This window comes from Mirounga leonina, unplaced genomic scaffold, assembly GCF_011800145.1.
Source record: "Mirounga leonina isolate KUSES-001 unplaced genomic scaffold, KU_Mleo_1.0 Mir_115, whole genome shotgun sequence".
Classification (NCBI taxonomy): domain Eukaryota; kingdom Metazoa; phylum Chordata; class Mammalia; order Carnivora; family Phocidae; genus Mirounga; species Mirounga leonina.
Window position 1 is genome coordinate 98,495,172 of NW_023270268.1, and position 26,342 is coordinate 98,521,513.

The 26,342-nt window shown below is 40.0% G+C and overlaps 1 protein-coding gene across 11 annotated transcripts in view; it reads right to left on the bottom strand.

The window, feature by feature from the left end:
• Positions 1 to 26,342, bottom strand: part of PHLDB2 (pleckstrin homology like domain family B member 2) — a 105,231-nt gene that overhangs the window by 20,773 nt on the left and 58,116 nt on the right. For 3 of the 11 annotated variants that reach the window (XM_035000189.1, XM_035000194.1, XM_035000195.1), the window contains 9 exons: positions 23,837 to 23,965; positions 18,537 to 18,692; positions 17,472 to 17,582; positions 14,793 to 14,882; positions 11,085 to 11,228; positions 8,282 to 8,422; positions 6,976 to 7,075; positions 2,981 to 3,001; positions 973 to 1,008 (listed from right to left, as the gene is read on the bottom strand). In XM_035000189.1, the coding sequence (XP_034856080.1) occupies positions 973 to 1,008; positions 2,981 to 3,001; positions 6,976 to 7,075; positions 8,282 to 8,422; positions 11,085 to 11,228; positions 14,793 to 14,882; positions 17,472 to 17,582; positions 18,537 to 18,692; positions 23,837 to 23,965 (928 nt within the window). The remainder of the gene's footprint in view (positions 1 to 972; positions 1,009 to 2,980; positions 3,002 to 6,975; positions 7,076 to 8,281; positions 8,423 to 11,084; positions 11,229 to 14,792; positions 14,883 to 17,471; positions 17,583 to 18,536; positions 18,693 to 23,836; positions 23,966 to 26,342) is intronic. The other 8 variants (XM_035000190.1, XM_035000191.1, XM_035000192.1 and 5 more) reach the window with 8 other exon arrangements.

The following is a 26,342-nucleotide window of genomic DNA, read 5'->3' on the forward strand; positions in this document are numbered from 1 at the left end:
CTTGCTCGCTGGTGGCTGATTTGGGGCAACGCAAATCGAATTATTCTTCCTTTCAATTCTCTATTTGCCACACACGCAGGAAGCAGGAATCGTACTGATAAACCAGTTCCTCAACTCATTAAAAAGACGTTTCTCTAGCCAGCAGTAGGTTGCCATCCCTTTCTCCCTCATCAAACTCACTACCAGATCCATTAAGAGTTTATGACTGGACCATTTGAATTTCGCCTCTTTCCTTGCGCTCTCCCTATCTCTGATGAGGCTTTTAATTGGTAATGAAATGGTCAAAAAGGCAGCCAGAGGGTGAAAGGGGGGCAGCGATTCCAAACAGCTTCCTCAGCTGTCAGCTGAGCATTTGCATTAAAACGCAGAAGCCACATCCATGAGGCTTTAAAAAAATTTTTTTTTTAATTTTATTATGTGATGTTAGTCACCATACAATACATCATTAGTTTTTGATGTGGTGATCCATGATTCATTGTTTTCATATAACACCCAGTGCTCCACACAGTACGTGCCCTCCTTAATACCCATCACCGGGCTAACCCATCCCTCCACCCCCCCGGCACGTCTAAAACCCTGTTTGTTTCTCCGAGTCCATAGTCTCCATGAGGCTTTAACAAAGCATCGGAAACCAGAAGGTTCTGTAAAATGATTTTAGTTCCACGGGGAGTTTGCATGCCAAATTATTTGGAGTCGTTTTAAATATCAAAGTGCAAATATGTTAGTTCAGATGAGGGCATTTCTGGGGAAGTCAGTTTCCTTAATATAAGCTGTAATTATAAATCACAAATACACACGTAAGAGCCACATATCGCTTAGCTAAGGGAAGATGCAACACAAAAGAGCACACCACGACACTTTCGATAGAAGGCCATTAATCGTAGCGATTAACACAGACGGCATTAAGTGAAGCCAATACATAAGCGTGGAGCTTGTGCCTTAAAAAAAAAAAATCATTACTCAGATATTTACCTTTGATACTTGAACTTTTGGAATTACTAATTGCTCCTTTTAAATCGTTTCCAGTTATTATGAAAAGGAGAGGGCCAAAAGAAAAAGAAAAAACAACAATACCAGAAATTATTTGAAAAAGTCACACATGAATCTTTCCTTATGCTTTCAAAAAAGCCTATTGGCAAAAAAATCTTCCACACTGGCACCAACTATGTGGAAGACACTTCCTAGTGTTAGTACGAAAACCAAATCCCTAAAAGAGCCACGTAATTTAAAACATACGAGAATTATCTCCTTGGCACTGACATGAGGAAAGGCGAATCCCTATAATGCCACTAACACCTTCTTGGAAAAGCAGAGAAGACGGTGGGTCCTGATCCTCAAATCTTCCACGATTTTTTTCCCCCCAAAGTATGGCAGAATAAGAAAATGAACGTACAACCTTCAGGTGAAGTAGACAGGACACTAAAACGACTCAAAAATTTCAGATGTGGGCGCAAGGCCCAGCGGTGTGACTATGTGCTAAGGATTGTGAACATAAATCCCCCAGGTCACCCCATTATTCGTCAGAGTTCGGCTCTATGTCTGAGAGAACCTTCCACCACTCTGGCAGCAGGATGAGTGAGTACCTTAGATTTTCACGGCAATTTAAGTGAAAGAGCATGCTGCTAATGAGCATATATTTCCTGGGGCAGGATTTTGGTTTCCTGTGGATCTAGGGTGAGTGGAAATATTCTACCTCATGGAGAAGCTCATTTCTCCCGACTGGCAACCCTTTACTAATCACAGTGAACTCAGTGGCCACCTGGCTTAGCCTCCTCCCTCCTGAACAACTTCAAAAAATTAAGTTATCTCTCCAATCACAAATAAAGGCCTGGACCCCTTCCCTGTGGTTCTGGAATTGTACCCGTGTGATTCCAAAGAGCTGGTTTTGGGACTCGGGCTCTGGCCTGCCTGTCCAAAGGTATAGAGACTTCTGATGGCGTAAACACCCCAGGACAGCAGCAGGACCAAACGAGGGGGGTACCCTGGTAGGAGGCCCAGGAAGAACTGCTCATGCCACTAGGTAACCCCGGAACAGATGCCAGCTATCTTGGGGAGGGGGACGCAGGTGTCCTGAACACCACGGGATCCCCATTCATTTAATATGGGGATGTCATGAACTAAAGAGCCACAGAATCAATTCATTTTCTCATCTATAAATTCCAGTTTCAGCAGTGGCTAAATAAGGAAGTGGAATGCATCTACTGTCTGGGGTGAGGCAAAGTAAGTGCACTGGGAAAAACGAGACTTTCCCAATCCCTGAGACTATTCGTTTTTTGTTGTTGTTGTTTTTAAATTATGTAGCAAGAATAACATCCAGCAGTGGGTCAGCAACTAGAAAGCAAAGAGGGCCTTGTAAATGCTCTACAGCCTTTCTATCCAGGCAGAAATGGCCATTGGAGGGGAAGTTATAAGGTTTGTAAAGTGAGCGCTGACGGTATCTGAGGCTCGCCACTCAGCAGAGCACATGCAAGGAACCCAAACTAACTCAACTCTCATCACTGTCGGAGAGAGCCAGTAGAGAGGACGAGCAAGGCCCATTGCTTCTTATTCATGCCTACCTATGAATTCTGGCTAGTTACGCCTGAAAACTCCTTTGTGACTTAACCATTGTGCCATTGTGGAATATACAGTTTTGCCAATATCTTCCCAAATGTGTTTTGTTTCCCTCCTTTATTTATTTACTTATTTATTTTAAGAGAGGGAGAGGGGGTGGGGCAGAGAGAGAGGGAGAGAATCTAAGCAGACTCCAAGCCCAGCGCAAGCCCAACACGGGGCTCGATCCCACAACCCTGGGATCATGACCTGAGCCGACATCAAGAGTTGGACGCTTAACCGACCGAGCCACCCAGGTGCCCCGTGTTGTATACTTGAAATGGTTAACTGGGCTTAATATAGAAAATGAGATGACTTAAAACTATAATCTGGGTTTAAGAGGCTAAAAGTAACAGTCTTTCTGACAAGTTAGCATATCATAGCTCACCTGCTGAGAAATTCATCCTTCCTAACCATAGTCCACAGCCGAAGATGAAGGTACAGGAGGAGTCACGAATGAAGGAGGGGAATGATGGAGAAAGGGAGAAAGAGACAAGATCAAAAAGGATGACAGGAGACCAGAAAAATATGCCATCATGGACAGTGTTAGTCACATCACCAGATTAACAAGGCGAGATGGATGTTCACATTTCTAGATTGCATCTGAGTTTATGGAGAGGAATTTGAGAAGTTAAAAAATAATAATAAGCTTATGATACATGCATACAGTTAGTCAACAACATTTGGAAAGAAACATCTTTCACACATATTCGCCAGCCAGAAAACAGGGAGAATAAAAAGGAGCTCATAGCAATAAAACAGTTCTTTTTCCCAAGCAGACAGCAACAGATAGTTTTAAGAGCTAGGGTTTATAAAATGCCATTCAATTATTCAAAGCACAGTCCCCTCAAACTTTATAACCAGTGTGTCCTCTGACACCCTGCATCTCTGCCACCTGGCCCCAGTAATAAGTATCTTATTTACTCAAGTCAGTCATGCAAACTGGTCTTCACTCTGCACGAGGTCTGTCTTCTAAAATAGGCTTAACTGGAATAAATAAGTAGGAGCGTCCTAAATCCTCCCCTCCTCCCCTTTAGCCAGGCTTATTTATACCTGGCCTTTAGAAAGCAGAAACCTCAGGTTTTACACTTAGCCTATATACATGACCATGCCCACTCTTATCTTTATCTAGATTCTGAGTCTTGCAAAACAGTGCTTCCCCAGCACTCTGGTTTCCTGCAGGGTCTGACCTTGTAATAAAAAAACAAAACAAAACAAAGGGGCTCCTACAGCTGCCTGTGAATGAACAGCAGCTGCACTCAGGATTGTGCTTCTAGCAAACGTGCAACAATTTTTCTCTCTTGTGTAAAAGGAATGATCCTTAGGCTAAAAATCCACTATTTTACAGTTTCAAATCCCATCATTTCTTAAAGATGACTTAACAATGACCTTTCACTATTTGCTGAAAACAAAAACACCACACGAGGAGGTTGTCATACCTTTCTTGGACTTTCCTGCATTTAACAGAAGACAAAAGGACAAAGATTTCATTCATTCTAGAGCTTACAAAGGAACAGTTCACAAGTTGTACAAAAGCCAATAACCATTACAACTTTAAGAGCTGGGTTCCTGGGCTCTCTGCTTTAAACTCTGCTCTCAAAGATCTTTGTTGGCGTGATTCACGTTGTCAGTTCTATGAAAACAGTGCTGATGGAAGGAAGGCTTATACTTACACCATTGTCCTTGATGTATCCGTTATGAACAAGCAGCAAAAAAAAACAGTTCATTTAAGTTAATTGTGTAACTCCCCCCAAAATGATAAGATCTATTACATTTAAATCAATGAAAATGTGTTGGGTCCAATTTTCTCAAAACCATGGAATTTTACTGGCATTTGCCATTTTAGTGACGCCAATACCGTGTTAGTGAAACAATTCTAAATGCAATAATGATTCATCCCTCCTGGTCTTTGTGGGCCACCTGTATGGGTTAGGAGAAAATCCTGCCAATTTTCCGGTCTATCGTGGCTCTGAGAAGTGCAGTCCCTGGCCTCTCCCCCTCTGGCTTCACAAGACACATCATCTCTGCTTGGAACAACACACACAGGATGGTTCTCGATTTCCTCACGAGGTGCCTCATCAGCACCACAGGGAACTCTGTCAGGAGAACCCCACTTGAGAGCTGCAGCAGGAAAGAATGCAGCCGCAGTTTTCCCAGATACACAGAAGTGAAGTACATGGGTGAAGGACCAGAGCAGAAAGATAGCTCTAAGTCCGTGGCTTTTGCAGAGTACATCCCTACTAGGACCTAACAGAATTGGCTCACATTTCCTCTAGGAACCTAGCATGGGGATTCCCATAGAAAAATAAAGATCAAACATCCTTCGGTTTCACCAGAATTCTCGTAAGAATCCTCTTACATGATAATGTTAATAGCTCTTGAATTCGCAAATCTCTCCAGTTAGTATAAAGGTCTGGTTTTTCTTACTCTTTAAGAAAACACTTTTGACATAAAATGTGGTGTTGAGGCCAATCCAAGCTCTGATGTGTTCCACCAGTGGGAAAAACTCATTTAAAAAGTCTATAAATATCACAGAAAAATGCTTTAACAGAAAATAGACTTGACCCACAAGTGAACAATGATAAATGAGAGCCCAAACATCAAGACTCATTTGTGTTTATTATTTATAAATCATAAGAGATATTTTAACTTAAGAAATTATAGAAAAGAAAATAAAAGCGAAGTTCAATCAACTGTATTTGATTCACATGTTAACACTGTAAATCTCCCATGCATTATAAATCTCTCTTAAGAATACTACAGCCTCTATGAACTCTTAAATCATCTCTATTAATGATTCAAAAACCTCTTTCAAGTGATATATACATATATATAAACATATACACATATACACATTTTATATATACCAAAATTCATATATATATATATAAGTGTGTTTTTTCTTTCTTTCTTTTTTTTTTTTCTTTTGGCGAGAAACCAGTGTTTATCCCCTGATACCACTGGCAGAAGGGCTGAGCAGTCAGAACTGAATTCTAGCCTGGCTGGAGGGAAGGGCTTCAATTCCACTAATGCATGGCTGCATTTAGAGCCCAAATGCCCACCACTCCATTGGCATCCCCCTTTATATCCTGGGCATTCCCCCATCATGGCATGTACCACATTTCATTTAAATAATCTTTTTTTTTTTTAAGATTTCATTTATTTATTTGAGATTAGAGCAAAAGAAAGAGAGAGAGAGCTAGCACAAGGGGGCGGGGGTGGGGGAGAGGGGCAGAGGGAGGTGGAGAAGCAGGCTTCCCGCTGAGCAGGGAGCCCGATGTGGGGCTCAATCTCAGGATCCTGGGATCATGACCTGAGCTGAAGGCAGACATTTAACGGACTGAGCCACTCAGGCGCCCCTTAAATCATCTATTATGTGTCTTTCTTCGTCACTAGAGTATAAGCGTGTCAGGGGTGAGGACTGTGTCATTCATTTGCATTCTTGGTCTCTAGCACCATGCCTGCTCAAAAGTTAGGGCCATAGAAACTATTGACCTAAATGACTGTTTTGACACAACTCTAATCCTCTCAACGAGAAGCTCATCTCTGGAACTGTATTATAGTAATTTCTCCCAGCCCCACAAGGACTATTCGATCCCATTATAAATGCAATGTACTATTAAAAAGAAATGAAAGATGCTGAGAATCCAAGTCTACCTGAAACCCAACAACCACATAGAAGAAAAGCTCAGACCACATGAAAAGCCCTAAGAGAATTCTGTCCTGGCCACTAGTGTGTTAGCTCAATGACTCTTTAGCATATGTTTCAACAGAGTAGTTGTTCAGCCACAGACCAGGTAAGTGGCTTTGTTAAGTCCCCTGGTGACCTCTCCAGATCTCTGTGGTCTCTCTTTTCTTTCTACCCAATGGGAAGGTTAGTCATTCTTGAGGGGCCTTCCTGGTTTGGGAATTCTGTTGAATTTAGGAGGCGCAGTGGGTATGTTTAAAAGGTGCCAGCCGTATGTAGAATAGAAAAAGTTACCTTAGTACAACAACAAGGATATAGAGATCCTTCCCCGAAGAAGACTCCTTAAGAATAAAACTGAGGATCCTGGCTGTTCCCTCTCTAATGATCCTCACCCCTGTTCTTGCTCCCTCTCCTGGAGAAATTCTTATGCTTAACCACAGACATGATGTGTGATTTATTATTATTTTTTAATTTTTTATTTTTAAAGATTTTATTTATATGACAGAGAGCGACACAGCGAGAGAGGGAACACAAGCAGGGGGAGTGGGAGAGGGAGAAGGAGGCTTCCCGCTGAGCAGGGAGCCCGGTGCGGGGCTCCATCCCAGGACCCTGGGATCATGACCTGAGCCGAAGGCAGACGCTTAACGACTGAGCCACCCAGGCACCCCCGGATGTGTGATTTAGAAGGCACCTACCTCTGAGCACCCTCCGGGAGTCTGAGTCTTTGGTCACGGCTGCCAGCGAGTGAGGGAGGACGCTGCCGCAGCTACTGCTCTGTCCCAGGGGCAGGTGAACCTGTGCGAACCGGGAGGAAATACTTGAGGCAAACTGCAAGCCGAACGGTCCTCCCGGACAGGGCCACATCCCCGTTGGCATAGCTCCAGGGTCAGCCCAGAGGGCAGGGAAGGTAGGAAGGAGGAACGAAGGCGTCCCGTAATTCACGCTACGTGGCAAAGGCCAGTCTCGGACCCTTCCCAGGAGCCCCACAGCAGGCTCAACGTCACCGTGCTCTCTCCAGTGGCAGCAGCTCCAAAAAGGAAGACAGATGGGGAAACGCTGTCCCTTAGAGAACCACTCAGAGTTCTTCGTGCGTAAGGAGCCGAGGGCAGATGCAGGGACAAGAATGCATGCACATCATGCACAAGGAAGAGAAGAGCTCTACTTGCTAGAAGTGTCCCAATGCCCCTCTCCCCCTGAACACTGGAGAAACCTATTCACTACCCCCCGAGGGTTAGCACTCTTTTAAAATAGAAAATCTTTAGTGTAAAATATACCTGGAACACCAGTTTATGAAACAGATTAAAACAAATTTACTCTGATTGAGGGCAAGGGAAGGGCCCCAAAGCCTGGCCCACTCAGAACCTCCTTCTCATCTGCCTCTCCCCCTCTTTCTGCAGTGACCACCACCACCCCCCCGGACACGTCGCAAAACATGAGTGAGGACTCAAGTGTCACACCATATGGGTTCATCGTCCAGCTTCACTGCTAACCAGATGAGGGCGCTTGGGCTAGTCGCTTAGCCTCTTTACACCTCAGTTTGTCTGTACGTACAATGCGAATAATACAGAGAACTTTTGCTGAATAGTGTTGCCAGATTTTAAAATGAGACAATCCATATAAAGGGCTTAGTCCAGGGTCAGGCTCATCGAAATGACTCTCAGTAAATATTTGTTGCTCTTATTCCTGGAATCCAGAGTTTATATCCTCCAGTTTCCAGATCTGGGAGGTGGTCATGGGAATCTGTCAAGTAAGTGAATGCTATTCACCACTTAATGTGGTGATGGTAGAAAATACCCAGGACTAGGTTCTTTGGTTACAGAGTGCACAATTCCGAACGTCCTCTGAATAGGATAGAAAATGCAATATAGTTTTATGTCTGCCCAACAAGCAAACTTAATGGTTTATTATTCAGCATTTTCTATTAGAGCCTTTGCGCGTTGGCCTACGTTAGGACAAGAAGACTCACTGAACGCGAAGCCCATGGTTCACCCCACGTCCTACCTTCGGGGCGGTGCTTCTCCCCATAGTAGCACTGCTGAAATGTGGGGATATGGAAGGTGTAGTTTTCTTTCGAGGCAAAGTGTCACTCAGATAGAGGCCTTCTTTATGCTGTTTTTTCCTTTCTTCCAGACTTCTAAAATGCTTTAAATGCAAATGTAAAGCAGAATAGCAAAACTTGACTAATTGAAACAGGTCACTGAAGAAGGAATTAAGAAGTATGCATTTACAAAGAAGTTTTGGAATTTTAACACAGAATTTAAAAAAAAATTCAACTTATACTTGTGTTCACTAACAGACTAGGGCTAGCATTTGATAAGCTACATAGACACTGGAAGAATTTATTACTGAAATGAGAAACTTAAAAAAAAAAAATCCACCTTTCACTTTCATAGTTAGTGCCTGCAGTCTTGGGGACTCAGGACAACTTACAAATTATTATGATGGTCGCCATGTGGATGGCGGAACAGCCAGTGGACAAAGCAAGTAAGCAGTTTCTCCCCTTGTCTGTCTGGACAGGTCTGTGTGATGGCACAGATCCCAGTGTGAGGAGAACAGGGAAGGGAGAAGATGGAGAGAAAGAGCGAGTAAACAGGGAAGTTGTTTTCAAGTCGAATAATAGTTTAATTACATGTAAACACTTCAAATCCATATAACGTTTCCATATAAGGCATCCTTCTAGGTTGTTCTTTTATTTAAAAAAAGACCTTAGCCAAGAAACCCCTACACTAATCCCTCGTATTTAAAATCCTCCTGCTGACCATTTCTTTCTTTCTTTCTTTCTTTCTTTCTTTCTTTCTTTCTTTTTTTTCAGATTCCTAAGGCAAAATTTTTGCCAACTTGAAATTTTTCCAAATTTTTCTTAGCCTCCCCCCAGAATGTCTTAAGTAGTAAAGTTATTTCCTAATTAAAGGTTCTTAGGGTTTGATCATTTTTATACTAAGCTCAGGTTGTTGAAATATATAAACATTAATGCAAATTTGAGTTACCAAGTTTATGATCAATTTTTAAACATGCCAATCATGAAATATATCTGCATTTTAACTTTATAATTATCTATTTATACTAGTTAATATTTATTAACCTAAAAGTAGCAAAGAGATACAGTCCTTTAACAAGAGGTAAAAGGCAGTAGAGATAACTTCAAGACATATAATGGCTGGGCCCAGCAAACCAGGGCCCATCTAATTTGGGGATCTAGTGACTATGATTCCTTAGCATCTTCTGGGGCCAAATTCATATAGAAATCTGATTATAGTTGAAAGGAACGCTCAAAAGAGACTTTTTGAATACTCAAGCATGATTATGCACTAGATGTACTAAAAGAAGGGTGACATTCATAATAATGAATTGTTTATTTAAAATATGTGATTGATAAAAACTTCCATGAGCCAAATGCATTATTTGTGGTGTGACCTTGGACAAACTATTTACCTCTGCTAAGTAAGCCTCCATTCCCTAAGTGTCAAAAAGGAGTTAATTCTTATTTTACAGGCTTGTTAGAAGGAAGAAATGAGATATTTATTTGTAAAATGTTTAGCAAATTTTGACCCATAGCAGGGGCATGATGTCCATTATTAGGATTTCAGTAGTGTGTAAGAAAAATATTTTGTGTTGACACAGCAACTTTTTATAGCATGGATTTAACAGAAATAATTATTATCATTTTGCAAAACTACCTGAGACAAGTTACACTATTTTGGTTGAATGGGAACTGAAGAATGAGGATATGAAACGTATCTAGCTCCAACATATCAAAAGTCAAGAGAGGACAGTCAAGGGGTCAAAGTTTAGAACAATCCCAACACCCTTAAAAAATACTAAAGGTCCTTAAAAAACGTAAGAACAAAAACCAACCAAATAAAAGAAAACCCAGCAAAGGAATATGCACGTCTTTTTGAAAAAATGCCTTTGGAAAAGTGGAAGGAAAGATTCCACATCAGGGACTGCTGTCAAGGTCAAAGTCTCAGACTCTGAACACCAGTGCCTAGTTACCTGTTGCTCCTGTTGTTGTCGCTGCCTTCTGTATTTCTTAGCTGGTAGAGGAGGAGGTGTGTCATTTAAAAGGAAAGGATCGACAGACGGAGCCAGGGCTTCGGGCCAAGGGGCTGATGGAGGTTGAGTGATAGGATGAGGAGAAAGGGTGGAAGGAAACATAAATCCAGAACAGACAGGTGATCTTTGCTTTATAAGAGAAAGAAAAAGTATGTATGTGTCCATATGAAATGAAAGAATAAGACAAAGAAATGAAATCGATAATCTCAATTTTCTGTTTTCTTGTACTTTAATCAAAAAGTCACAAATCATGGGCAGGATCTTTCAAATTTGGCCTCTTGTTAAAATTCCACTCTGGGAACAACTTGGATCAGTTAGAAGGTATTTTAATTTACTATTCTTTGCCCCTTCCCAGATGTTTTAAAAAGGTGTAACATTAAAAAAAAAAAATCCATCCCACAAACACAAGAGAAAACAAAATCAAATTGGAAAAATGATTCAAACTAACAATTTGAGAAAGGCTTTTTGGTTTCTATGAAAACGAGGTCGAGTCAGAGGGCTAAGATCTAGAATTATTGTTTTCAACTTAAATCTCCTGGTACTCCACTCTGCACCATATATTTCATGATTTCCAGTATGAGGATTCATACAACAGCGTCCCAGGTGGGTATGTTTTTCAAACTCAGCATCACTCTGGCCTGCTAGTCAACCAGATGTGCATGGTCACACACACCTTCATTTTTCAGGTAACCATGGGTTAATCTCTGACGTGAGGAAAGCAGTGAATGAATGAAACGTCATGCCAACACACCTCTTTATTTTGTGGCTGGCTCACCAGCACAGCTGTGGTAGGCCCAGTGGCATCAGCATCAGCATCAGCGGGGAACTGAGTGGAAGGGGATAGATTCGTGGAATTGACACATGGCTCATTAATTTCATTTACACTGATATAGCCCTAAAAGGAGGAATTCAGAAGTTAAACACAAAGAAAGCAAAAGCGGAGGCATGCAAGAGTATTAATGCTCCCAGTACAATGGAGTTAGCTTTGAGCAGCACAGCCAAATATCTGTGGAATTACCAAATGTTTCATTAAGGGAATCATCAGCAATTAAAATGGATTTATGATGCTTAATCTTGAAAAATGATATTCCGAACATTACACATCATTTTGGGGGGAGGGTGAAGTCACGATGACTATATTATAAACAACCCAAAACCTTCGATTTTAGATTATCTAGAGGTATCAGCATTCATTCTGTTGATTGAATGAGGGCGTTACTATGCAACATTATAAAATAACCACACACACAAAAATCTGAGATATAAAATTTACAGTGCAATCGCTCACTCCGTAATCCAAGAGCCTTTTCCATAAATCTTTATTTTTAGATTTTCCTCTTTTCTTCTTTCGACAAGTTAGAGTGTGAGTAAAGTGGGCCGAAGGCTTCAGGTTTTTGTACTAAGAAATTTTATAAATACTAATTTATTTGCAATGCAATCTAGCTTTTCGGTATCTCAACTAAATGAGAATAAAAGGGACACTTGTCCCCTCATGAGCCTTCCCCAGCAAGACAAAGGTACACACACACAAACACACACCCCTAAGGTAGAGTTGCAGCTCGAGGCTATTTCAATTCAAGGCACCTTCCCCAACTCTCAGCTCTACCCCAGGACAGAGAATTGCCCGTGACAATGATTCAGTTTTGGCTTCAGCTTCGAGAAAATACCCATGAATCAAAACCTGCAAGATTCAAAACTCCTCAATTTGTATTTGAGGAAAAGGCACTTGTCAATTTTCATGGTAAGTATTTGTACAGATCAATCATAATTTTCACCACATCAACAAAATGGTGGGAAAAGTAGAAGAAAGAGTACAGAATAATATTTCTCTTTAAACATATTTTTTTAAAGATTTTTATTTATTTATTTGACAGAGAGAATGAGAGAGAGAGCACATGAGAGGGGGGAGGGTCAGAGGGAGAAGCAGACTCCCTGCCGAGCAGGGAGCCCGATGCGGGACTCGATCCCGGGACTCCAGGATCATGACCTGAGCCGAAGGCAGTCGCTTAACCAACTGAGCCACCCAGGCGCCCAATATTTCTCTTTTAAAAGTAAAATTGGGGTAAATTTAGCACTTGGGATCTTCTATTAGCCCACCAATCCTTTAAAAAAAAGTGGCTCCAGGGTAGGCAAGACATAATTATGTTGGTGAAGCAAAATTTTCAGGCTGGAAAGCAAGGTTTTTATTGATCTATAATTACGACAAAGTGGAGAATGCTAGAGTTGACTATAAACTGTAGGTTTCAAAATGCTGGTGAATACAGTCTTGGACTTCACGGCAATAGATACCATGTAAAGTTTCAGAAGGTTAAATCGAAGAAAGGAAGTTGACAACTGGGTTCTTAAATTTCCTTTTGTCTTTGATAATAAATAGGAATGAAGGGCAACGACTTCCAGTCATGCTTTGGCTCAGTTGACAGCCTGGTTTTTCAAAACCAAGATTTGATTCTTTATACATCATAGACCATATAACCTGATTTATTGCTTCAAACATGGATGTCATTTGTCAAAAGTGGCACTTGTTTAAAAGAGTTAGATATAAATTAATCACTCCTTAAAAAAAGAGAGAAGGGTGAGAGAATGAGACAGTGGGGGGAGGGGGGGAAGAAAGGAAGACATTCAAAACATCTTGTGAGCCAAGTCGGCTTAGTCCATGAAAGAGAACACAGCTACGCAACAAACTTAAGAGTTGGAGACATACAAATAGTCAAAAGCCAAATGGGCTTTTGGCACCAGGAAGTCTGCAGAAAACAAGAACTCATTAGCAGAAAAGGGAAGATTTTATTCTTGTACCAAGAGGTAAAAAGACCCGAGAGCCTGTCTCATTCATTTGGAGGCCACAGTCCTTCAAACTCAGTATGTCCAGAGTCAAACCGCGTTTCTTCCCTCATAAACCTGTGCTATCCCCAGTCTTCACTACCTCAGAAACAGGTCCTCACTGTCCAGCTCATTATTCAAACTGGAAAAATGACATCATTCCTAATTCCTCCCTTAATTTACTTCATCCTCACATCCAATCTATCAGCAAGAACTGTCAGCTCTGCCTCCAAAATATATCCACATCCAGCTATTTCTCTCCATCTCCGCCATTGCATGAAGGCAAGACGCCCGCATCTCCAGCCTCCACTACTGCAGCCGCCTCCTTACTGGCTCTCCTGCTCTCTTCCTCTTGCTCCTCATAATCCGGGCCAGCAGCCCAGAGGGATGCTTAACAAATGGACAGCAAACAATATCACCTCCCTGCTTAAGACCTCTCACTCATTGACTTCCCAGCCACATCAGATAAGGCATGTTTCTTTAACACGCCTCACAAGACCTGATCCCTGCCCACCTCACTGGCATTCTCTTCTTCCACTCCACTCCATCCACTGTGACCCTGTGTTCACCGAATCTGCGGGTTCCGTGTTCTGAATAATGGAGAGAAATTATGAAACTGCATGATCTAATAAAGCTCTTGTAGAAATATTTCACAAAATGCTTCCAAGATACACATTATTCATGCTTATTGTGTGATGAGTGTTTACTTCAGATACCTACTCACACACACACAAAATACTTCCTATGTAGGAAGTCTTAACTCCGCTATTGTTTAAAAAGATATTTATAAATAAAGGGTTTTTTTGTTATTACACACAATTTTATGCAGAAGCAAGCTTTTTCTTTAGCTTTTTGGGAAAAAACAAATACAAAGAAAACGATTTTCAATTGGGACAGATGATAGCTACACTTGTGGTGAACGCGGCATAACATAAAAACTCGCTGAATCATGAGGTTGTACACCTGCAACTAATGTCACATGTGTGTCAACTATATGAGGAAAACCCAACTATTTTTTTTCTCAGTCAGGGTTATGACTTTCCAAATTAGAGTTAAAATATTCTTCCATTGTAGCAGCGTAGCTCCATAAAAAGTTATTTCAGAAAGATAGATGTTTGGAATAAAGAATGTGTGGAGCTTAATGTAAGTAGGTATTTCTAATTTAGGGAGGGAAACAGCAGAAACAACATTGGGGGAAAAAGAGACAGAGAAAAGAAAGGAACCAGGCTATCTTAGCAAATGTGCAGAGGCATTTCACTTGCTATCAGACTTAGGAGAAAGAGAAGTAACGTAAGAAAGAGGAGGAACTGAAAAAGGAAATTGCAGAGAGGAAGAGAATTGAAGACTAATCTTGGTTTGGATCCTAACTTGTTTGAAACCCCAAGTTAACCCACAATGTCATGGTCAAACATGGTCTGCAATACACACACACATACACACACGCAAAGTGCATCTGCATTAAATGCAAAGATAATCCGTGAAACCCTTAAAGCATAAATAAAAGGCAGGAAACCCATCAAAGCACTGAATGTTTTCAAAGTCACTCAAGTTAATGTTTTCCTATTTAGTTAATCATATAAAACAAAGGCACATCTCTTGATTTCTAAGGTGATGTAAGTGGACATGGAAAATCATAGCTTACCTCTTTCAGAGTACTGGGGTTGACAGGAAACCCTTTCCCCCCAGAGAGGCTGGAGTATTTCTTTTCCAAATTACAAAGATTTTCCTTTTCCTGAAGGAACACAAAATCTATTAAGCCTCATCAATCTTGGATTTCCCTGAAGACTAATGACGTTGAGTATTTTATCATGTGTCTTATGGACTCTTCATATATCTTCTTTTGTGAAGTGTTTGTTTTCAATTCTTTGGACTGTTTTTTTTAAAAATTTATTTATTGAGTGTTTATTGACCATTATTGAACTGTAGGAGTTTTTAATATATTCTGCATATAAGTCCTTTGTCATTCCCTCTTTAAGAAACCTTTGCTCACCCCAAGGCCAGGGAAGTGTACTCGCAGTCCTACATTTTCTTCTAGAAACTTTATCATTTAATTTTTATGTTGCAGTCTGCCTTGAATTAATTTATATGCGTGGTGTGAGGACAGATGAATTAGGATTCATTTGTTTCCATGTTTACCCAAGTGATCCAGCACTATTTGTTGGAAAGACTTTCTTTTTCCTACCGGATTATCTCGGAGCCCTTTGTCAAAAAAAATCAATAGACAGTATATGTGTGGGTCTATTTCTGGACTTTCTGTTTGGTTCCATTGATCTATACGTCTAGCTCTATGTCAGCACCACCATATAGCTCTATACTATAGCTTTGGAGGCAACCTTGAAATCAAATAGTATAAATCCTCCAACTTGGTTCTTGTTGATTCTCGTTACTTGTAATTCTTATGTTCTGCAGCATTGCCGTGAACACTGAATTAGTAAATACTGAACCATTATTCCTACAGGAAATACACAGGTGGGTTACTGTGTGCTTCTTCAAAAAAATTTCAACTGATCAATACATAACTTTGCTTTATGTGTGCTTCTGTTTAAAGACATCTTATTTGATATATATTGTTGATTCATAAACACTGAACTCACAGCTAAAAGCACTGTAATTTATGCCTGAATGAAGCTTATTTAACACACGCATTTTCTCCACGAGGCACATCGCAACCTTCCCGCCCTTAGAAGCACTCGTACGTTAGCACTATGCTGGAGAGGCATTTTAAACAGCAAAATCACCAAAAAAAGCACAAACAATGTGAAAACACAGCACTAAATAATCCACAAAAAGGACACTTATTTACTCTATGAGAGTTGAAACAGGAAGGTAGAATGTTGCTTTGTTCAGCCTCAGCCGGGAATGTGTATGCTGAAGGACTCAGAATTTTTGCCGCTCTGCACACGTCCATCAGTGAACTGTATGACTAGTATTGATTTGGGGGCTGCAAGCAAATTTTAGTGAGCAAGCAAATTCACAGATACAGACTCCTTGAATAATGCGGATCAACTATAAATTTTAGCATCAACTTGTCAATTTCTACAAAAAAAGTCTGCTGGGATTTATATTGAGACTGAGACATATCTATAGATCAATTTGGGAAAATACAAATCTTCATACTTACAGACCACAATTTTTAGAATAGAATTATATTTTATATATTTTAATGAGGCAGTGGTATTTGTATGATGGTGATTACCCATTCTAAAAAATCTATCACTATGAGATTTTCCCCCCTTTTTTGCTAAAACTTCAGAAACTACTTAAATCCTACATATTACACTTCTGATTTAAGCTGTGCCTTTGAATATCATGTGCAAAGGGTGGTGCAGAGGTCAATGGAACCAGAGCTCATCCCCAGAGCAGGAGACAGGGATGGAAAACATAAATCCATTCTGAGATTTCTAGGTGCCAAAGAAGCAGGAGGAGGGGAGTCGTCAGGGATCTGTGTGGGCTACGTAGGTGCACCTCGAGTGGACTCATAGTTCTATGTGAAGGACCAATTTTCTTTCCCTTCTCAACCTAAAAATAGTTAAGTGGCTAAGTTGAGACTATTCCAGCTACATGTCTTCTAGGGAGGAGCGTGGTCTAGCCTCATCCTTTAGTCCCTCATTCTTTCTCCTGTACCCCATTCTGGGTCCATCTCATATTTTCAGGATCCCAAGTGTCACATTCTAGGCAGTGGCCTGCATACAAGGCTCAGTGCTGAGACTAGCCCATCAATTTTAACTTTTGGTGTCTTAGATCTTAAACTACGTCAGACAATCAGGCTGCAGGTTGGGCAAAGGAAACCCTTTATGTGCAGCCACATTAGGCACTAGGCAGATGGGACCACAGTCCCTTTGGTGAGTATGCTCTTGCTCCCCATGAGGGGTGTCTACTAGCCAGTGAAGTCAAACTAAACCCAATGTGGCAATTGCCAGGAGGACCCGAGGCAAATAATTGGAGTTTGAGACCCCAGCAGCTGAGCCAAAACGTTTGATAGCAGCAAAAAAAGCAGAATAGGTTCTACCTATTTGACGAAAAATCTGTTTTTTTCAAAAGAAGAAAATCCGAAAACGTACATGTTTTTCAAGTTTGAATTTTCACACCATGGAAAAGTCACGAGGAGAATGTCCTTGCTTACTTCATGAATTAGAGTTAATCATTCACAGAGCATCTGCTTATTAATGTGGAGGAGTAAATAAAAATGTATATTTAAAAAACCTTCTTTAAATTAAAATCTGCTATTCATTATTAAAAGGCACTTGCTTTGAAGGAAGCAACTTTCCCCAAGCTGTAACCTGAGTTTTATTGCAACCAGTGCCAAAAAGGAAATACTTACTCTTTGCAACATCATTATTAAATTATTCTTTTCTTTCACAAAATGATCTTGTTCTCTTTGAGCCTGCTGGACAATGTGATTGGCTTGCTTTTTCAATGCAGAAATTTTTTCCTGGAGGAAAAAAGATGATGATATACATACGCACGTTAGACATTCAATGGTTTGCCAGTATGTCCTGGAAAAGGGAAAAGTGTTGAAACTGGATCAGCAATGACCACATTTTCACTGGTGGTAGGCAGTGATTATTATCTAGAGACTGTGAGGTAGTCTCTTTGACCTGCCAAGCTGAAAGCTTTTCTTTACCTAAGGCCAATACAGTCCACGTGGTTTAAAATCTATTTGAAGAATGCATAAGTCAACAGGAAATCTTGTTTTAGACTGTAAATGAATCATTTGGGGAGACGCCTCATGGGAAAAATAACAATGTAAGTTCTTATTTAAGCTGAGAGCTTAAGAAGTCACCTTCTTCATCTCCCTTCCCCTCAATTTTATTGGTTTAGTATAGAGCACTGGGATGTGATTCTAAGTTTTGGAACAAGAGCTGAATTCTGGGGCGGGACATCTGGGTGCAGGAGGTGGGTGGAGCCAGCGATGTGCATGGCATTTGGCGGGGCTATTTCTAATGGTAATAAGCTATCAGCCAACTTTGAGAACTATGAGCAGTGGGAAACCGAAAATGCCAAAATAGACTTTGTTCACAGAACTATTCTAAATCTAGTTACTGTGATTGCAAAAGCAAGTAACTTAAAACAAATATCTGAATTTCTGATTTTTTTCTCCCTTGGTTTTCACACAAATGAAAAAAATCAGATATTATAAATCAACGGCATCTACAGCAGTAAGTAACGGTAACTGTAACACATCTCGGGATATCCAGCTTGGAGCAAGCACCATTTGGTATGTAGATGGCAGGCTCCATAATCTGTCAAATGTGACATGTGGTGAAACACACAGATATTCGGATATAAAGACAGGTAGAGAGAGGGCTACATTAATGATTATTCCTGTCATGGAGTGAGGGGTGAATGTGGATTTTTTACACTGAATGACACCTGGCAAAAGTACCTTTCGAGTCACAATGTTCCGTTGATATTCGGCTACTTCACGCAGGAGCTGTTGGGTCAGGTTCTCCTTCTCCTCATCCAGACGGCTCTCACGCTCAAGTTGCTGGAATTCCAGGTCTTCAAAGTGTTTGCTCTCCACGTCCAACAGGTCGGCATCCTTTGGAGAAAGGCGAATGAAAACAAGACATACCAGAATGGCTGTAGCATTCTTAACATGAAGGAAAAAAATATTAAAAGCAAACAGTCCAAGATATCTTTCTAATTACTAAGCTGACCAGGGTTGGAACATGATAATCCTGACTTTTGGAGTTAAATCCCAGAGCAGTGACCATTAGAATGGAATTGAAAGGACTGGGGTCGGGGGTGGGTGGGGGTGGGAGAGAAGCCCTGGTTTGAGACTGTTCTGTGGATGTAGGAATTCTTGCTTTAAATCTACTAGGTGTTTTAAAATGGATCCTAAAGTATAAAAAGAATTCATTAGTAAATAACTAAACATTATCTGCTGACCAAGGTGTGACATGGTCTCTTGAGAAAACTCCCATTTTCCAAAATTTTCTAATGAAATGAGATTTTAGTATCAAGATCAAATTCAAGATTCCGAAGTTACTGACTATAAAACAAGACTCAAAATTTGGCACACATACAGATTAGATCTATATGATATATACAGGCATGCATGCTCCAATAATTTTATTGAAAGGAGAAGTCATTGAAAACATTTGGCAGTTGGTATTCTTACACTGGGCTTCTGTGACTCCCTTAACATTGTTTACAAAGATTTTTACTGGAAGCACAGCATTCATCAGGCACAAAGAGGGTCCCTAATGGTTAAATACTACCACTCTGGGAATAATCTTGAGGACATTTAAGAAAGATCAGAAATCATAAAAATCAGATGGTCTAGAACAGGCATTTCCTAACCTATGAAATGTCTGAAGACAGAAGTGAATCTCTATCTGTGCAGAGACTGGTGCATGTTGTATAAATGATTCTTCAAGCTACATTTAAAAAAAAACAAACACTTCCTTAATTCTGGAGCCTTTGACAAAACCATAAATGCGGTAGGTATAGAAGATTTTAAAAAATATATAATTTGTAAATAATCTATGGCCAAAACGAGACAGCAGCTGGGCTATATGGTTTATAACTCTACATAGGCAAAATAGCCAGGTCATTTTTTTTTCCATTCAAAACATCAGAAAGAGTTGGATAAATGAATATGATAAATTAGATTTATATCAGTTTTTAAACATACCACCCCCTCTTTTGGTTTTTATGTGAGTTATAAATTAGGCCTTTTAATCAAATGGAATAATACATTTCTGTCTTCTGGAATGAATTTTATCCTGGGGATGATTCATAGAAGGATGATTAGCTACCATGTAATTACAAGCAGCACTATGGCAACAAGATTATTATGTCAACACAGTGGATTCTTAAAGCTTAAGGGCAAGAAAAACAATTTGAAAAACATATTCAGCATTTCTTAGCACCTTTTTTTTTTTTTTACAGTTTAACTGGCCAAACAGAAAGTCGTCTTGGTGTCAAGTTATTGGTGGACATTTCAAGTTTATCAGACATTTTATGCTTATAACTTCTAAAGGAATGAATGAATTTGGCCCAAATCTACTGACTACTGAAGTGATTAAAAGATAACCCAAGTGTTATGTCTTGAAACAAAATACTTGCCGTCTTGAAACAATACATCAGTGGATATATTTACTCACGGGGTCATTCATAGTCAAGTTTTTAAGGTCTTTCAATTAAGCTTGGTTTGTGGCTAAAGATTATTGAGAGAAATAGTTTCAAAACCTTTTTTTTTAGTTTATAAATAATATTTACTCCAAGTGGGTATATGTCTCACAATACACAATACACAATATGCTAGTCAATCGCTCACTCCACATCTGGTTAATAGGCAACATGTGTTATCTTAACCGCGTGAAGGTCACAGAGCCACTACTTTGTTTGTAGTAAATATTTAAACTGTTGGATGAAAATAATAGCACGTTCGGTAGGAAAGTTGAAAATTAAAGCTAAGCTTAGCACTCAGATTCTGTTGGTATAATCATCTGATCAAGTCGTCCAAACAATTAGAATGTGTGTATATAAACTTACACTGTAAAAGAAAAACCACTGGGGAGGGGAAAAAAGCTTTGCTAAGATTTTAGATAAGAATAAGAATTCAGGGCCTGGAATTTGGGGGCAGGAGTCGTTTAACTGAGCACACAGTAATACATACAGGAAGCTCAAAGTCCAGGGCATGACTAGTTGGCTGAAAATTTTAACTAAGCTTCACTTGCTAAAAGAACATTACAAATCTCTACTGGTTGGCAAGCTCAAAGGCCAGGCGCCAAAGGACATAAAAGAGCTGTGCTCAAGAAAATTCAATGCAATTCCTTCTTTTTTCCCAAAAACTGTTTTGAGAATTTATATGGCAGAAGTTTACGTGCAGTCCTTCGTGGGTTTTTTTGCTCAGCAGAGGGACAGAAGAGGAGAACAGATGTGGTATAGCAGGAGAGATTACAGTAATAACCTCATGGCAGCTCAAGGCCAACTTTGAAAACAAATTTAAGTGGGGCTCAGGGTTTGTTCACATTTCTCCATCTTATGCCCTTAGTCAAACACTTTAACTGTTTTGGAATTTGGAATTTGGAAAAAGACAATGGAAATCATTCGTGCAACCTTCTCATTTCATATATGAGGACACTGAGACCCACAGAAGTTGAAGGACTTATCCAAGATTAAAGGATGAACCAATGGTAGAGCTAGTGAGAAAAATGTCTTCTAATTGTTGATATCACTGAATTTGTGTGTGTGTGTATTAATTAATAATAATATATATATTAATTAAATCAAGAGACTGAATTCAACCATTCAGTGAGTAAATTATCAAAAGCACAAGAAAACTGTCCTAGCCAGGTGTCTCCTCCATTTACTAGTGGAACTTCTCCTGGCAAACAAAAGACTCATTTAACTTCTGCTTTCTTTTCCAAAATGCTTGCATCCTAAGGAACAATTCAACTGGTGAGCCCACCTCAACTACATACAACTACTCAGATGAAAGCTGACGCTAAAGCACGGAATTAGAAGAAGACCGGTCATAAAGCCATAGTGTTGTATGCAAAAAATCATTCCATAACTTCAGCTTAAGTACTTGGGATAACACACAGTTTAAGAAAATGATGTTCTTCCTGTTCATTTATTTTTTCTTTTGTATGACCTGCCACCTAGTGAAGTTTGTGGTAATAAAATCACCTTTACTGCATCAAGTTTAAATGCCTTTGGGAAAGCTTTGTAAGGTAGTGGTATTCAGAAGGGTTTGAAGTCTTAAGGGAAATGAGCTGTGGTAACACAGGAAGTTCCTAGTATGAATGGACTTCTCATGAAATAAGTGGACTTTTTACTGATTAAGCCATGGGATTGGTGGAGAGGTACTCTGGACATCATCCCTATAAAATTAATGGACCTCTTAATACAGGTGAATAGAAGCTACTACAAGCCAGTTATCTCTCCCAATGAAAGGGATTTATGATAAGAATTGTACACTCTGCTTGGAGAGGAAGAGAAAAAGGGTCTTTGCTGTGAAATAGTGAAAGAGGTTGTCTGCATCACTTCCTGTCCTCCTTTGGACATTCTTAGAGCGTACATACATTTAGAGTTATCCTATAGAGGCTAGATTAAGCAAACAGCCATTATTTATATCAGTCTGAGTCTCAGTAATTAATAGAATTTACCAATTTTTATTTGCAGCAGTGTTTATAAAGAGTCCAAGCAATAACTGGATAACTAGAGGCAGAGAAGAACAAAATATATAAGTTGCTGCTGACTCTAGATAAAATAACACGACCACTGTGTAAAATCATTAGTAATGAGGAGAGTTGAAAACCAGTGAACAAATAATAAAAGGCAATCTCCCAATCTCTTCAGTGAACTGGCATAAACACAAATTACAAGCAAAAATAATTTTACAAATACTAATGTTTTCCCAATTATTTTCATCACAAGATTTCTAGAGAATTATGACACTGAGGGACAGGAAGTTTTCTCTTCTTACAGCAAATTCAGCTGTATACAATAAAAGGAGTAAAGAGGAAGAAACATTGTTGAGACTTTTTTGATCCAACATAGTAAGAAAGTTACTATTTGTTAAAATACTAAAATCGTTATGCTGCAGGTTAACCTGTCTGCCTTTGGTACTATTTATTAAGATGCTTTCAACCTCTGTAATACACTGAAAAATTTTAAATGTAATTTTTCATAACCTAATGCTACTCTAAGGTATCAAATGTTTTTGTATTAAAGGCCATCCTAAACATTTCCAAGGGTGGGGCTACCTTAGCTGATGTTTCGACTTGCCCACTCCCAAGAAGATCCTGACAGAATAACATGAATGAAACTTGCCTTTCTTTTCTAGTCACATGGAATCATGAGTTGTTAGTCACTTAGCATAAGTTACTATGACATGACTCTTCTAGAGATCCAAGACTGTTCCCCAGGGTCACAGTTATTTGGGTTGCTGTTCAGAGCAAACGACCTAGTCGTCAAGAGGCTCTGAAATATTAAGTGGTCTTGCCAGTGTTTGTGAAACTCTCCACCTCGAAGCCTCATTTCAGCAGATGACCCACGTGGCCATGTTAAGCACAGCCAACTTCAACAATTGGAGGATAACCCAATAAAACCCACCACAAAGTCCACGCTGTGTTAAGCTTTAAAAAATGATGAAGCTCGTCTGAGAAGATGCAGAGGGCATTGCCCTGCATCTTGGGTCTTGGTGTTCACTGTGGCTGTGCTAACAAGTTCAGTGTCACTAAGAGGCAGAAAGAAAAAGAAACACAGTGGGTGGTGATGGGAAGCAAATCAGAGAATAGGATAATTTGGGGGGCCAAGTATAAAATCAGGCTGAGAGAAAAAAACCAAAAAACATCCAAGGGTCCAAGGGCAAACAGTACTCACGATGCAGCAGAGAATGCAGGGAAAGATGTCAGTTGATTTAAATGCTACAATCTTGGTGTCGGTTATATGTCACAAAGAATGACTCTCTTTTGTTACAAAGAATGACTCCAGAATTGGTTTTTTTGCATTATAAATGAGTGAAGGATTCTAACAAGGAATTGTTTAACTTATTAGCATGAAATAATATATACTGTCAGCATGCATATTTCTATTTAAAAAGTATCTAAAGACCAGAACTTATGCAAATTTATGCTGTGTGAAGTAGTAAGTCATAGGTAAGTGGAACTTCATTGAAAAAACACCGAAAAACAAAAGACGACTGGCACATTCCTGTTTGCTACTGACCCTCTTCAGTTGTTGCTGTAATTGCTCCCTCATGGACTCAGGACAATTGTCCAGCTGGGTCTTCTGCTCGGAGTAAAGCTCCTGAAGCCTCTCTAGTTTTTCCCTCTCAGCATCAAGCTTTACCTTCTCCTGAAGTTCAGAAATCAGAAAATAGAAGAATAGAAATTACCTTCACACCCAAAGCAGGCGTTAGTGAACATTTCCCAAGGATAACATCAACACACACACACACACACACACACAAACTAGATATCCTATGCATGTAGAAACATACCTAGTTAGTGACTAAGATAAGGGGGTGTAAGTGGAAGAAAAGACAAGGGGACCCTATTTCTGCATTTTCAAAACACGGTCCACGTCACCAGGTACTGGCAATGACCCCCATCCTTTCTTCCTTCCCCCCTTCCTGCCACCATGTTTAAAGCAGAAGAAGCTGGTCCATGGAGAACAAAGGACAAAAGAAATGCCAACCAAATTTATAAGATAGCCTTGCAAAGAGTCCCTGGGCAGAGAAGCAGGCAAAGGAAAGCAGACATTTACCTCAAGTAAGGTTGTGGTCCAATTTGCTCAAGGCATTTGTTCAGCAAGCTTTGGAAATTATTGTAATTTTGTTCTCAGACCAGAAGCATGCCAGGTACACTAGTCGACACCCCGGTCACCTGAAATAGGTCTAGCTATTTGGCAAACTTCAAAGCTTAAGCAATTAGAAAATCTGATTCCAAGGCTGAGAGAGCAGGGAAGAAGGCAAGGTTGACAAAGCAGCGAGGGGAGGCATATCACACCGTTTGGATACACCGACACGTGACATTTACTGTGGAGATGAAGACTTCTCTACATTGACTGACATGAAAAATACTTGAAACATGGACTGTGGAAAAAAGGAGAGGAGAACACCCAGGTGTCAGAAAATAGAAGAGAAAGGAGGAGATAACACTGACTCCTTCCCCAGTCACACACTCCAGGGACCTTGGACATTCTCCGGGGTCTATCAGGCAAATCCTGTAACAGTGTCACCTTTTAAATCAAGAAACAATACTTCAACCTGTTTAGTGCTTGTCTGCACAACCTGTGTTTCCTTTATGATGCTCTGAAGCCTTGAAGTAAATTTTAGACCTGATTCTCCCCTGGTGTTACTCTGTCAGCAGCCTACACACAAGCTCTTCATGAGGGGCGCCTGGGTGGCTCAGTAGGTTAAGCATCTGCCTTCGGTTCAGGTCATGATCGCAGGGTCCTGGGGTTGGGCTCCCTGCTCAACAGGGAGTCTGCTTCTCCCTCTCTGCCACTTTCCCTGCTCATTCTCTCTCTTATTCTCTCAAATGGATAAATAAAATCTTAAAAAAAAAAAAAAAAAAGAAGCGCTTCATGAAGCACCACCACGATTTGACCTTCAGTAAGCACAGTGACCACGACCTTACTCTCCTTGCTTCATTCACTCTAAGTGCAGATAGCAATAAAACTGGCTTCTAAGCTTGATCACAGAAGGATTTTTTTAAAGGATGCAGCTCTCAAATAGTCCTATAAAATTATATTTACTATAATTTCTTCATCCAAATGGCCATGATTTCCCGTTTAAACATATCTTTAGATTCTTTATAAAAGAGGCTATGGTTTAAGTCTAAAACTAGGACATAAATACCTATACCAATTCACTTAGGTGTCCATTTTTGGCGGAAAATTTTCAAATGTCAAGGGCATTTTAGAAATATGTATTTAGTTAGGTTTAGAAGTGCATTTTTTCCCTCTCAAAATGATTAAATCCGGAAGTCATAAAACTGAGAATCCTACTTCATATATCAATCTAAAAACGTTTCTGCAGGGGTGCCTGGCTGGCTCAGATGGTTAAGCGTCTGCCTTCGTCTTGGGTCATGATCTCCAGGTCCTGAGATGGAGCCCTGAGCCCTTGAGTCCTCAGGCTGCCTGCTCAGCAGGGAGTCCACATGCTTCTCCCTCTGCTTCTCCCTGCTCGTGCTCTCTCTCTGTCTCTGTCTCTCTCTCAAATGAATAAATAAAATCTTAAAAAAAAATAAAGATAAAAATGTTTCCGCAACTGAAACTTTTGCAGACTATCCAGAAAGTTTCCTCCGTCTTTAATGGCAAGTGTGAGCCCTGTGCAGAACCACAGTGCAGGAGGTAGAGAGGGGCAATGGCCTGGCTCACAGAGTGAGGGATTATCACATGTTCATTCACAGAAAAGCTGAATATATGGGGACCACTCAGACTCAGTCTTTAGTTTCAGAATGAATCATTTTTTCCCTTTAATACAGCCAGCAATACAGAATACAGTCATCCTTTGGATAAGAAAAGGTGTTATTTCTTCTGCGTGTGGATCAAAGATTGCCCTATTTACACAGCAAAAGAATTTTGTCCAAAAAGAGTTCTGTTTCTAGATACTGTATCACTGGATTTTGCAGCAATTCTAGTTCTAAGAAGAAAGCTAAAAAAAGAAAGAAAAAAGAAAGAAAGAAAGAAAGAAAGAAAGAAAGAAAGAAAGAAAGAAAGAAAGAAA